We start from the raw sequence: 18688 nt of genomic DNA on the forward strand, positions 1-18688 counted from the left end.
AACTAAAGTCCAATCAAACAAAAAACAACAAGACAACCTCCTAAACAGTCTCTTACAGAGCATCGTGCAGAAAAACCCGGGATCGATGCCGGGTTGGGGACCTAGTAACATTGCCGGAATCGGTCCCAGAACGTGCGCTGTGTGAACAAAAGCCAGGACCAATGCTGTAAGGGGTGTGTCATAGTGATGACGCTCGTCCTATCGCGTGACTCTGTTGCTCTTAGAAGAAAGTTTGTGTTCGTCATCAACAAAGAAAGGACGAACAAATGTCTGCAAACTGGAGCGAAGCAGAGACCAGGAGCTCCTCACTATCCATACTGAAGCTGAGATCGTTCACCAGCTTTGTGGAACGGTATGCGCATGTACATGTTTTCAACGCGTACGTTACACGTCTCATCCTGACGTCATGTGTCTTTCTAGGATCTTTACGGGTTGTGTGTGAACGCACGCACTCACAGATCCCCGCAAATCACTTGCAGTGTGAATGAACCGAAATCAAACAATCCCGGGACAAATGCCGGGTCACATTATCCGTGTATTTTCCGGAATCTCTGTGTGAAAGGGGCTTTAGAATGGTTGCTACACCCCTGTCTGGTACCCAATTTTTTGATATAATTAATGCTTTTGCAACAATAAATAAAAAATACATTAAAACTGTACCTGTTCTGGGGTGCAGAAGATGTGCGCGTCGTCCTGGCAGAAGCGTCGGACTCTGGTTAAACCCCCCAGCGCCCCTGAGTGTTCATTACGGTGCAACGCTCCAAAATCTGCCCAGCGGATGGGAAGCTCACGCCAAGAACGCAGCCTCTGCTCGTACATCAAACTGCACAGAGGACACAGTTACTGGACTGAACGGGTGGATGATTCTTCGTTCAATTCAAAGAGAGATGAAATAATGCTAAATCTTTCATGATGTGAAAAAAACAATGTAAATTAAAATGACATACTTTCTAACATATACTCCCGTTCAAAAGTGTAGGGTTGGTAAGATTTTCTTTTTTATGGTTTACTGGCAGAAAATATAGCATTAAATCTGTGATCACTTGTGTTTCCACTCATGTGGTTTATTTGATTCGTTGTCCGTGTGGTATTGGCTATGTGGGGAAAACGTCACGACAATTGAAACAAAGAATTAGCGAACATAAAAGTTCGATCAGAAGAAAAGATATGAACTATCCAGTTGCGGCACATTTTGTAACTTTGAATCACGATGTTACTTCTTTAAGGTTTTGTGGGATTGAGAAAGTGACTTTGCCACCTAGAGGGGGCGACATAGAATTACTCCTACAGAGACGTGAGTTGTTCTGGATTTACACTCTTCAAACTTTATCACCTTTATCATGAATGACGAAGCATTATTTAATGTAATGTTATAGTGAATTTTTTTTTCTTTTTTTTTTCTCTATATTATGTATTTGTTATGAGTTTTAGTGGCTAAGGAGCCCGACTGTTACAATTGTTTGGAAGTACAACTTGATATTGTTGGATAATGATGTTTTTTTTTTTAATCTATCTTGTGGATCTACGGGGTGACTTTAACTAATTTTGTAATCTATGACAATTTGTAGTTGTCTGTGATGTGGGGCTAATTATGTACTCCTAATGAGCTTAATTGTTTACAGATGGAGTTCTGTGGAGTGGTCATGTACGCATTTAAAAAGAGATGTTTTTGAACATTTTGTATACTCCTGACGAAGGTCGTGTGACCGAAACGTTGTGTGCGAATAAACTTGATTGAAAAGTGCAAGTAATGATAGTGTGCGGGAGTTCCTTATCTGCTTGAATGACTAGCTGGTCTTATTATCCGACGCACCTATCACCTGCAGGTGTGCGATGGAGTTTGGTTACTACTTTTTTATGGTTTATGAAAGAAGTCTCTTCTGCTTACCAAAGCAGTCTTTATTTGATAAAAAATGTAATAGTGAAATATTCCAATTTAAAATAAGTCTATATTTATTATTTATTTCTATGATGAAGTGATTTTCAGCATCCTTACTCCAGTCTTCAGTGTCAAATGATCCTTTAGAAATCATTCTAAGAAGAACATAATTTATTTGAAAGAGTAATCTTTTATAACAATAATAATTACTGTAATATTTGATCAATTTAATGTATCCTTGCTGACTTAACTTTCATTTCATAAAAACAAAAACAACCTTTTGACCTGTAGTGTATAAATAAAGTAAAAATATTCACACCATGATCAAAAACATGCACGTTTTTGAAATTTTTAATCGTTTGGATGTTTTTTTTTTTGTTTTTTTTTTAAAGAATTATGAAATTAGTCTACGGTATGAATAGTTTATTTGTCAAAAACCGAAGCCTCAGATTTCAACTGTGGCGGACTCACCAGTGAGCGGGGCAGTTCATGGGTTTGAGAGCGAAGGTGTGCGGCTCACAGGTCACTGTGAACATGTTCTCACTGTAATGCTCCCAGTGACCTGATCGCTCCCACAGTGATGTGCTGTACAGGGTTGGAGTCACAACCTCACTGAAGCCCCGCCTCCGGTACTCACTCTGACAGGAAGAGGAACTAATTACATTAACATATGCCTTGAGGAGCAGAGTCCTTTTTTTTTTTTTTTAAATATCTAATTGAAAAAAAATCTTAAATCTTTGTATATGCATGCAAATGTATGCAGATGCTCTGAAGCCTTGAAATCAAAGGATTTTAACCTTATAAATCCTGATATATGAAAAAGTCAGAAATATTTATATTTTTTTAATTGGAACAGTTTATTAATCCTTTAGACAAAATATAAAAGAAAAAAAAAATGTTCGTATATGTTTTTTGTTAAGTATCATATTTGATACATCAGGCTTGTATGTCTCATAGTATGACACAATGAGGATATGGAGCTCATCCTCGAGGACAAAAAACACCACATTTTTGCTCAGTTTGGGCCTCTGAATAAAATGATGAAATTTGTTGCAGATGCTGATATTTATATGGCCAAAAAGCAAGATGAAATTATGGTAGCTTGTAACAAATCAATGAGATCTTCAGAACAGTATAGCAAATAGTCTTAGTAAGTTGATATTTAAATGCTTAGTTTTATGATCAAAGCTCTGTAGTTTCAAAACATATAACGCAATGCAATACACTGATGATTGAGAGATGAACAAATAAACTTTCTTCAAAAGCCTGAGGGATCATATTTGACACATTTTAGCATAAGTTTTCTAAAAAATGATGTATGAATAATCAAGTAAACCTAAGTTGCTTCAGTCTAGCAAGTGTGCACCTTGCTATATTAAAAAGACATGTGAACCAGGACCTGAAAGTGGATGTTTTAACAATTATACTAAAAGATGATTATTTAGTGGCCTTAGAAATGTGTGCTTCAAATATATCAAACAGGGTTAAGATTATGAGAAACAATTTAAGACAAGTGTGTTCAACTTTTAAGTGGTACAGTGTCTTTGGTCACTATATAGTGTACAATGAGTAGGACATACTGTAGTCCTAGTAGCATATCCACTCAATAATGTACATTATATGTGTGCTTATTCCCTTATAGAGTACTGCACCACGATATACTATTGCTGAATGTGAGAAATGGATGTTGCAAGCATGTTTTGTACAAGTTTGTACCTTTATAAAGTCAGTGAGCGTATTGTATATATGAGCTCCTTTAGGCATGAAGAAACAGCTGCCAGGACTGACATCATGAAAGAAGAACAACTCCTGCGCCTGTGAGACGTCAAAAACAGAACATCAGAGCCAGCTGGAAAACTTACAAATAAACAAAACATCGTTCGAGATTTCATTGCTCTCTGGCCGATGTGACACTCGTCTTGGGCTTATTCTGACACCTAGCGACATGAATAAAGCTTCATGCAAACGCAAAGGCTTTCAGTTACTGATGACATTGTAGAAATGCTCTACTGGCAGTCATGGCTTGGCATTTCATCAATCCCCCCAAAAAAAAGACAATTATGTTTCTACTCTAAAATTTAAGCAGCGGTGGTCAAAAACTTGTTTTCATGACAAATTTGTTTAAACATATATTAAATATTGAAGAACAGGCTAAGAAAAAATAACGTATACGTCATTTAGTGCATATATTTAACACATTGCGTCTCTCTATTGTTATTTTTCTAGCTGACTGACAGGCGATCTGACCAATCATAACCATTTTGTTCAACAAACAAACCAGACAGCATTAAAGTCGGTGGATTTAGGCCGTGTGTCCACCAAAGCGTTTTTATCCAGCTGAAAACGCTAGACGCTCTGCTGAAGACGCCGTGCATTGGGCGCTTGAGAGCGTTTTGGCAGCGCAGCGTTTTTTCCGTTGATACGTTTCGTTGCTATGATACAGAATATCCGCAGCAGTTTGAATGTTGACAGTTGGTCGGTGTGGTATTAGTCCCGCCCCTCCTCCACTGTGATTGGACGGCTGGGTAAAAAGTGACAGTGATGAGCGCTGCGTTTTATCCAAAGTTGAACATTTTTCAACTCCCAGCGACCAGTAAAAACACCGGGCGCTCGGCGCTTCAGCATGTAAAAAAACGCTCAGCGCCTCGGTACGCTCATGCCGGTTAAAAAACGCGGCGCTCCCAGTGAAAACAACAGAAAACATACACCAGGCGCATGGAAAAACGCTTTGGTGGACACATGGCCTTAAAGTTGAAAAATGGTGTGTACAGATGTCTTTCCGCAGTTGAAACAACATCCTTATGAAGTTCAATCAGGTTTATTTCATGCTAGCCTGGGTTTCCCCATGCTGCCTTGCCACAGCGCAATTTTATTCACACTGCTAGGCAGCCTGGACATCATGAACCAAATTTTCCCCTGAAACAGGGAACCAATCACAGAACGGGGAGGGAGCAGCAAGACGAACTGAAGCAGTTTGTTTATATTAGGGATGGGCAACAATTAATCGCGATTAATCGCATCCAAAATAAAAGTTTCTGTTTACATAATATATATGTGTGTGTAGTGTGTATAATTAATTTGTATATATAAATACACACACATGTATGTGTATATTTAAGAAAAATGTGTTAATATATCAAATATTTATATATAATATTAATTATGTGTAAATATATATAAAGTATATACATGCAAATATTTCTTAAATATATACATGCATGTGTGTGTATTTATATATACAAATTAATTATACACACTACACACACATATATTAACTGCGTTCGTTGCACTGGCTAGGAGTCTGTCATAGAATTGAGTTTAAAATTTTGCTTTTTGTTTTTAAAGGCATGAACAATCTAGCTTCAAGCTATCTGTCTGATGTTTTGAAATTAAATGACTGTACTAGATCACAGAGGTCATCAAAACAAACATTGTTGATGGTTCCAAGATCAAGGCTGAAGACGAGAGGTGACCGTGCATTTTCTGTTATTGGTCCAAAACTATGGAATAGTCTTCCTTTATCTTTAAGACTAATACCCACTGAGTCTGTTTTTAGATCTAAGTTAAAAACCTACCTGTTTTCACTGGCCTACAAGTGTCCTTGATTTTAATGTGGAATGGTCAAATTGGTGGTTTCGATGTAAACACCCCTTTTTCTCATTAGCTTTGCGGTCAGTCTTGTTTTTTTAAAGATATTTATTCTGCTGTACAGCACAATGTTTAACTACTGTTGTTTTTATTGTGCTTTATAAATAAAAGTTGATTGATTGATTGATATTATGTAAACACAAACTTTTATTTTGGATGTGATTAATCGTTGCCCATCCCTAGTTTATATCTATGGACCCATCATGGCAGCGGACACAAAGTTACCTTTTGATTCAGCCTAACGTTTGACATTAAACATATCGGCTCAACTGATTTGCAGATGGGGGGATTTAAAGCTGTTCCCTTTTACTGATGATTCACTTATTGAATTTTTACTTCATATAACGTTAGCCTTTTTTGTTGATCATATATTTTACCATTTCATGTGTTTTAACAGCTAGATCGTGTTGCTATGGACGCAGTTGTTCACTCCGGTAATATAATCGTTTTTAAATCAATAAACTCCTTTTTAAATCATTATTTTGTGTCAAATTATTGACTTATTTGGTAGGTAGCCATGTTATAAGTCGGAAAATGTATAGCGAGGCGGTTGTTACAGCGAATACAACCCCTTCAGGCTGATTCAAGACTCTGCTTCACGTTAGAGTTCGTAGGGCTGTATTCGCTACACCCGTCTCTCTATACATTATCCCTTACTTTTATTTATTTATTTCTATGAGGGCTGACACGACAAAATAAGGACTGTCAAGTGTGATTAAACAATGCGGTACAGCAACCAGTAGCACTACCATTTTTGCAGTGCCGAAAGCGGACCTTTCACTGATGTAATGACGTGCACTTGCTAGCCTGTTCCATTTACGCGTTCTCCGAATGCTAAAGAGGAGCCTCGTCTAGCCTCTGAAGGAAATGACTTGCCAATGTAGTATCTTTGACATTGAGAAACACGTTTTGTGTATACATAAATCTCCTAAATCTCTGACCCATCGTCGTCTTCCCAGTCTAATTTTCTGTCGCTCTACATACGTCATCTGGTATCATTGAACCGATTGGCTATGAGCTACGTACAAGTGCCTTTGATAGACATTCGTAGCACCCAATAATACGGCTCTATGCATTCATAAACCACGCCTCAAATACGAGAAAATGAACATGTGGTTTCCAGACCACGTCTCATTCTCAATGATACGTGGTCAGGGTGTTAGCCAGGTTAATTTCATGCTATAACTAGTAGTAAAGATGAAGAGATGATCGGGTCACATGCTACTTGAACTGAGGTGCTACCGCGATCTGCAACAAGAGCCACAAAACGGTATTTGGGCCGTTGACAAATAACACTTTGGTTTTTAATTGTAACGCATACTTTTGAGTCATGAACAATGTGTTTTAACCTGTTAACCTTCAGCTCCACAAGGGGGCTCACAGCTGAAAATGACATGCCTGGATAACAATAAATACAGCTCCTGAGAACAGTGTACCACAGGCACAATTAAGGTATCTTTGGAAAGAAGACAGTTGGGACTCTACTAACAATCAATCAGATTTGATAATGCTCAAACAGAAAAAAAGTTATAAAAGTTAAAAGTGCCTCAAAAATAATGTGCGCCACAAAAATGTTTTAGTATTTCATGTACAAATATATAAAAATAGACCTGGAGTAATTCAGATAGATAAAGGATTGAAAGCCACAAGTCTCATCAGTTTATATTTCAAATTTGATGAAGATATAATGAACAATGGGGTTCCTGCAAACTTTTTTCCAAGACTATGTCAGTTCCCTTTCTCCCTCCCCCTGCCTGAGGCACATCCCCAGAAATAACATGCCCAAACTAAAATATTTGCAGTTGCTCAACTATTTGCACTACATGCACAATTTAGACATGTTTAAAAAGAAGACACTTTAGAGTGTATTACCCAACTGTTAAAGTTGAAAAAACTTACACAGACAAAAAGTTATAGAATTTAAAGTGTCTTGAAGGTAATTTATACTGCATGTAATATTTTACAATTTCATGTAAAAATAAATGAAAACAAACCTGTAGGAATCCAGTTAGGTAATTGATTGAAAGACATAAGTCTCATCAGTTTATATTTCAAATTTGAGGAAGATATTATGAAAAATGAGATTACTACAATATTTTTTCCAAGACTATGTCCAGGTACCAAGAAACCTCCTTGGATACATCAAAAAGCAACCTAATGACCAAATGTTATGCAGGGCACTGCAAGCTATTTCAGTCAATTCATAAAATAATGCAATTATAAAATAATACACACAACCATTAGACTTAATGCAAGTGATTTATTTGCACAACAGAACAAAAAAATATATATGTAAAATACATAAGTAAAATATTATGAAATATAAAAAATAAATAACTGAGGTTCTTTGCAATAGAAAATACAAGTGATATAAATACTGTACTTTGTTGGCTTGGCCTTCATATATTGCTTTAGTCCATTCCTAGCTTTTGATGCCACCATCCTCTTGACAATTGCAATGTTCTGAAAAGGATGGAAAAAGTGAAGAATAGTGAAGAAACTGAGAGCTTGCATCTCTGGCTGGTGCTTGGATGCCATTCTTCATCTGAAGATTCAACTTGATGGCTGTTGCATGGGAAAGAATGGAAAGATAATTAGCACTGCATGTCAAGTAAATAATTCTGTTTAGTTTCTATATAGCTGGCCATTCATTCAACAATCAAACTGATGGGCAGTCGTTTACACAGCATTCGTACTAAAGCTCATCCATTCAATCAACAATCAATGGCCAGTGATATAGACAGCATTCATATGGATGACCAGACAAAGAACCAACAATCACACTGATGGCCGGCCATCAGACAGGAATGTGGCATTTTGAAAGCATACAACTCCTTCCTATATAGCACATATTTTCTGCAATTCTTCCCACCAATTTCTGCAAAAAAAAAAAAAAAAAAACAAACAAAAAAAAACCAATATATATATATATATATATATATATATATACATACAACATATACATTTACAGTACAACATACATCATATTTACAGTACAAATATTTGCATTTGTACTATAAATATTATGTATATTAGACTGTAAAAATATACAGTATGTGTGCTAGGAAAAAATTTATATTGCACAGGTGTCCAGCCCCTCCATCCTTCAGATAGCACACCACATGTGCCAGAAAAAAACGGCAAACAACTGCATAACCGTACAACGCATATAAATACATATATACAAATAAATAAATGCATATAAAGTAGCATAATCTTTTCAGACACAACTTTACACAATGCATTTTCCGTATGAAACAACTGGAAACCAAACACTCTCTCTCTCTCTCTCTCTCTCTCTCTCTCTCTCTCTCTCACCCACCCACACACACACAGACACACATACGTATAATGTGTGCATGTTACATAAGTTATGTATAAAGCAACTCACCGAAAATTGGATAATCTTTTCCGCCCTCAAGCATAATTATCACCGTCGTCACGATCTTCTCATCACTCATCTTCTCATCAATGTCGACATAATCCATCTTCGAGTGATCTCGAATAACTACTTCAGCAGAAAAATACTTCTTTTGACAAATCATTTTATGACAGTCTGCATGTCTGCACGAACAGATGTTTGTTGACTAGCTACCTCTTAGCTTGTTATCTTAGCTCTTAGCTATAGCACTGCAGGCTGTCAAAACATGACGGCGGTGGGTGTGGCTCTGCAGAGCCTGAGTTTAGCTCCTCTACCGGACGGAGAGCAAATAAAAACATATGTTCGTGTGAGAAATTCAAACTTCCCGGGCATCGTTGGAATCGTGCACTGGTTGGCTACATGTTTTATCAGTCATATCATGTCGTTTCTTTTATTAGCTTTCGTTGTAAAGACAGAATGATATGATGTGCATATCATGACGTCAAAAAAACGGACTGCAGTGTTTGCATATTTTGAACTAGATATCGCTTATCTTTGTATTTGTGTGCGCGGTCGTAATTTGTTCATTACACTCTAAGCAACACACCCATATAAGGGTCTGCTACCGGGAGTCTGTTTTCTATGGACTATTTTATTGCATAACAAAACCGCATGATATTCACCCTGAAGAAACGCGATGTAAACAAAGGAATAACCATGGATATTACAACATTATTTTTTCTTTGGACAAAAAATGCTCTATGGGATGTTATTCAGTGGACCCTCAGCTTTCCATTCAATCTGGAATTTTTAACAGTGGATGCGTGTCTGGCTCGTTATTACAAAATAATGGTGAGTACTCCGTTTTTGTTTACGTGCGTTTTTATGTGTACTGCTTACCTAAATGCAAGAAATACATTTGTTATAAGCTTTCCATCGAAAAACAGTGCACTGACATCGATGCCCGAGGCTTAGACCTTTAAAATTATATTTAGTTTGCCAAGATTAATGATCTTCTTTCATGTTAAATCCATTCATAAACATTAAACTAGTGGGGGGGGGGAGGGCTTCAGAGCGCCGTCGGTTGCCCGAAGGTTAACTGGTTAAAAAGTGTTTACATTCATTTTTTTTTTTACTGTTTTTATGTCAGGCGGTACAGCCAAATAGTTGCATGCATATACTGTGGTTGTACCACCTGACATGAACAGCTGAGATGCTAGTGTAGCAGCAGCACGACTAACAACACTCACCTTCCCGATTCTCCTGTGGTCTCTCTTTCTGGCCTCCTCCTGCTCTCTCTCCCATTCCTCTCGTTCTCTTTCTCCAGGAAAAGCAACTCCAATCATCCTGAGGATACCTGAAGCCTCTGTTGAACCGGACAAAGTTACAGGAGACACCTGAGAGAGAAAAAGATACGAGTACGAAAATTAAGCGTCTAAAGGCATATTTTAAAATGTGATGCGGACACAATCTGAGCTTCAGAAGAGACTATTACATTTGTTCATAACACTACTTTAAAACATTTTGGGGTCAGAATTTGTTTTTATATTTAGCAAGAATGCAATAAACTGATAAAGAGAGAGTAAAGACATTTATAATGTTATGAAGGATTTTTTTTTTTTTAACTTTGTGTTAGTCAAAGAATCATGAAAAAATCTATACCATATTTTACACAAACATATGAATCAGCAAAACTGTTCTTAACATTGATAATAATCAGAAATGTTTCTTGATTTCTGAAGGATCATGTGACACTGAAGGCTAAAAATTCAGCTCTCCATCACAGGAAAAACTTTCTTTTATTACAACAGAAAAAAATTATTTTAATTGTAAAATAATAGTTGACAATATTACAGTGTTTACTGTATTTTTGATATGATAAACGCGTCCCTGTCGAGCAGAAGAGACTTCAAAAAAACTCAAACTTTTGAACTTGAGTGTATTTTTTATACATTTATGGTATTCTTTAGTCCATTTTGGAGCATGAGAGTCAGTCACAAAAAAATGTCATTATATAAAAATAAGCTGCATGAAGATTCTTCATTCTAATTTACAAACTAAATGAAGAATGCCATTGTTTATCAAAAGTCAAAGACGTAAACTTTAATTACATTAACGTACGAATGCATCAACATCAAGACTGGCCTCAACTCTCATTTAAACAAACCCAAAAATGTGGAAGAAAAACAAAATTTTCCATTAATGAAACTGAACAAAGTGCCATGTCATGACCCTAAAAAGAGAACGACAGCCTGGGAAAAGGGAAGGGAGACTGTGAAACAGGAAGTGCCAAAGATATTAATGCAATAAACAGGAAGTTAACCATACAACAATGTAAACACTATGACAACAGTCATTCAAGTGGCAACATCACAACCAACACATTCAGTCAAACACACTAACAGAGGACTGTCAGCAAAAAGGGAGTTACCTGGAGCATCTTGAAGGCCTTCAGGAAGCCTGTGTGTGGCAGAAGAACACCAGAACACACACCCACACTGTCTCCACACCTGACAGAGAGACACAAATACGTCAGATGCCTGGTTTACCATCTTTGTTAGGACTCTCCATAGACGTGTAGGTTTTTATACTGTACAAACTGTATATTCTATCCCTAAATCTACCCATCACAGCATTTTTACATACAAAAAATAAATAAAAAATAATTCTGTATGATTTAGAAGCGTGTTTACCCATGGGGATCTTACTTTAGGTAAGTCCCCATGAGTCTGTGTGCATTCAGGTTTAAGTCCCCCCCGGGAAAGAAAAACATACACACACAAACACACGGCAGTGAGAGTGACTTCAGACCTGTAGACGCTGACTGTGTTTCCCATTATCTGCTCTTCAGCCAACTGCAGTCTGACAGCATCATCCTACACACACACATTGGGTTTTCATGTTTTATGTAGACATTTCATAGATATAATGACTAGGGAGGACTAGTTAACAGTCAACTCACTAGTCAGTAGTCATATTTCATTGTTGAATGAGAACTGAGCTGAGCTGGAGGATGACTGTTTTGGAAAAATGAACTTGATAGATGATCTTACGGACAGAACTGAATCAACAGTCTGTTATCACTGTGAAGCTGTTTTGAAACAATTTGGATTGTATAAAGCCCTCTATAAATAAACATGACTTGATTATATAAGTGAGGACATTTTGCCCTCTGTGAGAAATCCTCCAGGGACAGCTTCAGGATTTCCTTCAAGACCCCATCCGTAAACTTTCTCCTCCAGCTCAGATCAACGGGCTTTGTGTCCACAATTATCTTCCTTAAATAATTTCTATTTTATTTTACAGTGAAATATTACAATAGCAATATTTATTTATTTTTGTTTTTATGTAGCAATACGTTGTAGTAATAACAACACAAAACCAAATTTTGTGTGTTGTTGTTATTGTTGTTCTAGTCTATACATTATTTAATGCAATTACATTAGGGGCGGCACAATCAATATACGGACAAAATATGTACTATAATTAAAAGACATTTCTTTTCAAATTTTCAGCGGAGCTTTTTAATGAAGCAGCAACATATGATATATAGGACAGAACAACTAAAGCAATCAATAGACTTTCATATCATTTCCAAAAATATTGTAACTTGAAAAGTTCAAAGCACAAAGGGAAGAGATATTGATGTGTTGCGTAGTATAATATATATATATATATATATATATATTTTATATATATATATATATATATATATATATATATATACACTGTATATATATATATATATATATATATATATATATATACAGTGATGTGAATAAGTTTGGACACCCATGCTTAAGTTGCCTAAAAAGAGGAATAAAAAAAAAATCATCTTTTGGATATTGATCTTAATGCCTTAATTAGAAAAATGAGGAAAACTCCAACCTTTAAGGACACAAATTTTATTTGTGAATGAATAATGTATCATAAATAAATAAATGTTTTTCCTTAAAATACGGGGTGCATAAGTCAGGACACCCCTATGTTAAATTCCCATAGAGTCAGGCAGATTTTTATTTTTGAAAGCCAGTTATTTCATGGATCCAGGATAATATGCATCCTGATAAAGTTCCCTTGACCTTTGGAATTAAAATATTCCCACATCATCACACACCATTCACCATGCCTTGAGATTGGCATGGTTTTACTTCAGTTAGCCTAATAGCTGGTTTGATTTGCATTGAAAGATGATCTTATGGAAAGTACCCCATGCCAATCTCTAGGCATGGTGGATGGTGATGTGGGTCTATTTTAATACCAAAGGCCAAGGGAACTTTATCAGGATGCATATCATCCTGGATCCATGAAATAACTGGCTTTTAGCAGGATCGAGATAAAAACATCTGAACTTCTCAGAATGCCGCAAGCGCACCGCAGGTCACGTAGCTGATAGTTGCTTAGCAACGAAAGACGCCTCCGGAGCGCAACCACCCTAGTGCTTTGGAAAAAAGAGAATGTGGCGCGTCTAGCGTTTTCAGGCGCTATATGTGAATGCGCCGTCTTTTGCAGACAGCAAGATGGCGGTTATGTTATTTTCTTTTCAATGACGTTCCTTGTTACATGTTCATTGCTGGATTTATGGAAAAACATCAACCAATATTGCATATCCATAATTATTATAATGGATATAATTAAAGAATACTTACACTATAACATAAATTGGAAGTGTAATGCAAAAAAAACTATTTCAAATTTTACTCGAATACAAATAGATATTGATGTGAGATTTTTAGGAAGGCCCGTTTTACACACAAATTAGACCCAGTGAGTTTTTGTCAAAATATTTTTCACATCTAAATGAGTAAGAGTAAACTTAAGGAAATCTCAATTACAAAAACATCCATCCATAGGCACAAGGACACTGTAAAGCTCAAGAGGTGATGCTGACCTGAAAGAGCTCTTTCAGTTCCTGTGCGGTGATCTCAAGCTTGATGATGGGCATCTTCCCAGCAGCCATCTGCTTACACCTCTGCTCCACCTCCAACAGAGAGAGAGAGCTACGATAAACACACACACACGCATTTAGTTCAATGCGTTAAAAAACAAACAAAAAAAAAAAAACCTGTACATAAGACTATTGACTTCTATCAGGAGCTGGAAAGAGAACAGCGTGTTTACTTGTTTTGTAGCTGATAATCGCAGTACAGGCCCGTGTCAGACACTCCCTCTCGACACACAAGAGCACTGAAGTGATTCTCCATCACACTCCCTAACACACAAGCTCCTGTGCGCCACACCACCTATAGCAGAGAAAATACATTTTTAAATTACATTATTAAAATATATAATACATATATATCATATTTCTACGGAGCCCCTCTAGTCCCACTTTGGTAAAAAAAATTAATTATAACTATCTTGTGGCCTCAAGATAGTAACTCGTGGCCTCAAGATCTCGAGGCCACGAGTTACTATCTCGAGGCCACGAGTTACTATCTCGAGGCCACGAGTTACTATCTCGAGGCCACGAGTTACTATCTCGAGGCCACGAGTTACTATCTCGAGGCCACGAGTTACTATCTCGAGGCCACGAGTTACTATCTCGAGGCCACGAGTTACTATCTCGAGGCCACGAGTTACTATCTCGAGGCCACGAGTTACTATCTCGAGGCCACGAGTTACTATCTCGAGGCCACGAGTTACTATCTCGAGGCCACGAGTTACTATCTCGAGGCCACGAGTTACTATCTCGAGGCCACGAGTTACTATCTCGAGGCCACGAGTTACTATCTCGAGGCCACGAGTTACTATCTCGAGGCCACGAGTTACTATCTTGAGGCCACGAGTTACTATCTTGTGGCCACGAGTTACTATCTTGAGGCCACGAGTTACTATCTTGAGGCCACGAGTTACTATCTTGAGGCCACGAGTTACTATCTCGAGGCCACGAGTTACTATCTTGAGGCCACGAGTTACTATCTTGAGGCCACGAGTTACTATCTTGTGGCCACGAGTTACTATCTTGAGGCCACGAGTTACTATCTTGAGGCCACGAGTTACTATCTTGTGGCCACGAGTTACTATCTTGAGGCCACGAGTTACTATCTTGAGGCCACGAGTTACTATCTTGTGGCCACGAGTTACTATCTTGAGGCCACGAGTTACTATCTTGAGGCCACGAGTTACTATCTTGTGGCCACGAGTTACTATCTCGAGGCCACGAGTTACTATCTCGAGGCCACGAGTTACTATCTTGAGGCCACGAGTTACTATCTTGAGGCCACGAGTTACTATCTTGTGGCCACGAGTTACTATCTTGAGGCCACGAGTTACTATCTTGAGGCCACGAGTTACTATCTTGAGGCCACGAGTTACTATCTTGAGGCCACGAGTTACTATCTTGAGGCCACGAGTTACTATCTTGTGGCCACGAGTTACTATCTTGAGGCCACGAGTTACTATCTTGTGGCCACGAGTTACTATCTTGAGGCCACGAGTTACTATCTTGAGGCCACGAGTTACTATCTTGTGGCCACAAGATAGTTATAATTAATTTTTTTTTACCAAAGTGGGACTAGAGGGGCTCCGTATATTTCTTTGTTTGACCATCAATAAATATTTTTTCTGTTTGTTCAGTTGTTTCCCTATTTCAGTTTCTATAAAAGATAAAATCAATAAAATATAATATAACAACAATTATACAAAAATATTGCTAATATTGTGACTTAAAGTGATTCAAATAAATATATTATTATTAATACAAAGAATAAATAATTAACATAAAAATAAATTTAAATGCATTTTAAACGATAAATCATGTTTTTGACCCTCAATAAATATATATATATATATTTTCAGTTTGTTCATTTGTTTCCCTATTTCAGTTTCTAAAAAAGTTAAATCAATAAAATAAAATATATAAAAAATAATTACACAATTCAAAATCAGCATCACCTAAAGGTAGAACGAGAATTCAAATATATTTTATTGTTTTGATTTTAAGGTAAATTATATTACACATTTTTTTTGTGAGTTTCACCATTTTTGACGAATGTCTTGAATACACAAAAGCTTGAATACCTGTTTCCCCTCCACTGAGTCAAAACCCAACAGCTGCAGTTCACAGTCCTCCACAAGAGGGCGACGTAGATCCCATAAATCCCCATTTACTTTGCTCACCACTGCACCTTTAAAACTGTAAACACAAACACACACACACACATTGGGTTACTGCAATTTTATGAGGAGTCTCCATAGACTATTTTTTGTGCTGTACAAACATTACATTCTTTCCTCTAAACAGAGCACTAAAAAACATGGCTTTAGTACATTTTTAAAATAAGACTCACTCAGAAGAAATTGAACATTGATCACATATCAACAATGTATGCTGTAGAAGTAAAAAAAAAAGAAAAGAAAAAGTTTGACCACCTAAGTCTAGAAGGGAAAGATCCAGATGAGCAATGGCGAGAGATCCGAGATACTACTGTATCATCTAAATTGCTGAAAAATATGCTTCATACCATTTTCATTTATTAATTTAGCTGACACTTTTATCCAAAGCAACTTACAATTTCTATATGTGTCAGAGGTCGCACACCTCTGGAGCAAGTAGGGGTTAAGCGTCTTGCTCAGGGACACATTGGTGTCTCACAGTGGATTCGAACCCGGGTCTCTCACACCAAAGGCATGTGTCTTATCCACTGCGCCATTATCACCCCAAAAGCCAGACAACAAGTAGGTGGCTATGCGTCAACATCATTAAAGGGATACTTCAGGATTTGGCATTAAGCTTTGTATTAGTAAAAAACCTGTAGTATTTTAGTATTACCATGCTTTCTACCCTCATATCCCCCTGAGACGAGAGATTTATGTATTTTTTGTCTAGAAAAAAATCCTCCGATGATGCAAAAATCGTCATTGATTGATAACGTCATTGCGGGGGGGGTCGAGATGCCCACCATTCAACCCGAAAGAAGTCATATAACCATTACAATAACACTGAAGCTGTTAAATTAAGCTAAAATAACTGCATAGTGTCCCTTTAAGAGTAAAAAGAATAATTAGGGAGAATGAGCATTTTGAAATGATATTCTAATTATAAGTACTACATTTTTTTTTTGGGGGGGGCATATATTTACCGTTCATTCTTGGCGATCTGTAACGGCGAGGTCACACCAGCAGAACCATTCAGTGTTCTCCCATCAGCCAATCGGATGGTCAGATTTTGTCCCGATGTATCTCCAGTCACCTGCACTTGCCGGTCACGCAGAGACTCAAATATCCTCAATCGCTCGGCCTGACTGGCTGACGGCTGCAGCTGAAAACAGAGAAGAGTGTGTGTGAGTCCGGGAAACAGAGATGACACATCAGTCGCTGCAAAACTAACTGATATTATCATTAAATTACACTATGGAGAAGGTCTAATATGAGAATTAAATATAAGTGAGCGGCAAAATTTAAATATGAAATTAAGGAACAAAAAAAAAAAAAAAAAAAAAAACAAAACTGAATTTTTATGGTCTCTCAAACTACAAAATAATTACATCACACAGATGTAAAAAATAAAGAAAAATAATAAGCATTATGATGTTTAAAAACTTAAAAAATCTGCATTAAAGTAAAACTTCAAGGTCGTCAGAGTGAATTACTCGGCATCAAGGACACACCGTAATTATATCAGACTAACCATATGTACAGCCATTACATAACATTTATAACAATATACAATGAGGCCCAAAAGAGCAGTGACCACTAATGAAAAAGTGCATTTTTCCATTACAAATAAGATAATATTTTATTTAAGAATATCAGTATTTGGTGTATCCTTTGCTTTAAAGACTGGAGCAACATGAACTAAACCTGATGATGCACTCCAGCATGATTTGAGATGATCTAAAGAGCTGAAGAACATCTGATTGACTGTACAAAAAGTCACATGGTCAATGTATTAATGCTATTAAGTAGTTTTCCCTAACATATTTATTAAAGCAAGCAATTTTAGTGTGGTCTCATATTTTGAGTCCCCACTGTAGTACTGTTAGTAATGTTACAGTAATCTTCACTTTTATCTGCACATTTTCATATTAGTAATTTTAACTGCATGTAACTTTGAATATATATAGCACATTAAAAAAAGGTCTGAATTAAGACCTTTCATTATTACTTTATACATGAACACATACACACTATTCTAATTCCACATTCAAACAGGTCTGCTGAGAACACTGTCATAACATGACATGTCTGTCAGATTCTCATCAGTCACATCACACAGAATATCCTGCACACCTTCCCGTAGTATCTGCTGCTCCGGACCGCTGCTCTCACTGCAGCCTGACAGGCGGGCCATCTCGAGAACACGGCTACAAGCATTTTACACCCAAAACTCAAAGCTACGGCTCCATAATTTACCCTATAAACATCAAATGTTGCCCTCTCTCAGCGGGCCGCCATTTTACAGGAACTACTACATCGTCACAGAGCAAGAAACCCGATTCGCCGAGAGCAAATCGAATGAGGGCGGGCTCTATGTGAGAAACAACCAATGAGAAGCGAAGCCAGAGGTGCGTCATGAGCGTCCACTCAGTGCGCAAGTAAACACAATCACTGACAGCTAAACGCTCCGGATTTTCCTGCATATAAACAACACATTCAAATAAACGGATTTTATGGAGGACTGAAGAGACAACGGTGAAGGTTTATGAACTGAATACTACAATTATTTAGAACCAAAACAAGACAATATATTTAGAGAAACAAGCTCAAGTTAAAGCTCCATCACGTCTGCCTGATCTTTCTTTATACGGGGTAAAAAAAACAAAAACACATGCACTCAAAACACCCTGTTCTTTCTA

General features: G+C 37.2%; 1 protein-coding gene and 1 long non-coding RNA gene across 3 annotated transcripts in view; both read right to left on the reverse strand.

The window, feature by feature from the left end:
- The window catches only part of tars2 (threonyl-tRNA synthetase 2, mitochondrial), a 45715-nt gene that overhangs the window by 24182 nt on the left and 2845 nt on the right, over positions 1 to 18688 (reverse strand). The window contains exons 1-11 of one of the 2 annotated variants that reach the window (XM_039661663.2): positions 18123 to 18316; positions 16973 to 17151; positions 15912 to 16026; positions 14010 to 14131; positions 13780 to 13888; positions 11700 to 11764; positions 11320 to 11398; positions 10139 to 10285; positions 3596 to 3694; positions 2351 to 2517; positions 661 to 823 (exon numbers count right to left, since the gene is read on the reverse strand). In XM_039661663.2, coding sequence (XP_039517597.2) covers positions 661 to 823; positions 2351 to 2517; positions 3596 to 3694; positions 10139 to 10285; positions 11320 to 11398; positions 11700 to 11764; positions 13780 to 13888; positions 14010 to 14131; positions 15912 to 16026; positions 16973 to 17151; positions 18123 to 18206 — 1329 coding nt within the window. In that variant the 5' untranslated portion in view covers positions 18207 to 18316. Of the gene's footprint in view, positions 1 to 660; positions 824 to 2350; positions 2518 to 3595; positions 3695 to 10138; positions 10286 to 11319; positions 11399 to 11699; positions 11765 to 13779; positions 13889 to 14009; positions 14132 to 15911; positions 16027 to 16972; positions 17152 to 18122; positions 18317 to 18688 lie in introns of those variants that run through there. The other variant, XM_039661664.2, reaches the window with a different exon arrangement.
- On the reverse strand, positions 7768 to 9452 carry LOC148976922 (uncharacterized). The gene is made up of 2 exons (XR_016145664.1): positions 8919 to 9452; positions 7768 to 8092 (listed from the first exon to the last, which is right to left on the reverse strand). It is a non-coding gene; the product is annotated as an uncharacterized LOC148976922 (long non-coding RNA).

This window comes from Pimephales promelas, chromosome 12, assembly GCF_988280905.1.
Source record: "Pimephales promelas chromosome 12, fPimPro1.hap1.1, whole genome shotgun sequence".
Classification (NCBI taxonomy): Eukaryota; Metazoa; Chordata; class Actinopteri; order Cypriniformes; family Leuciscidae; genus Pimephales; species Pimephales promelas.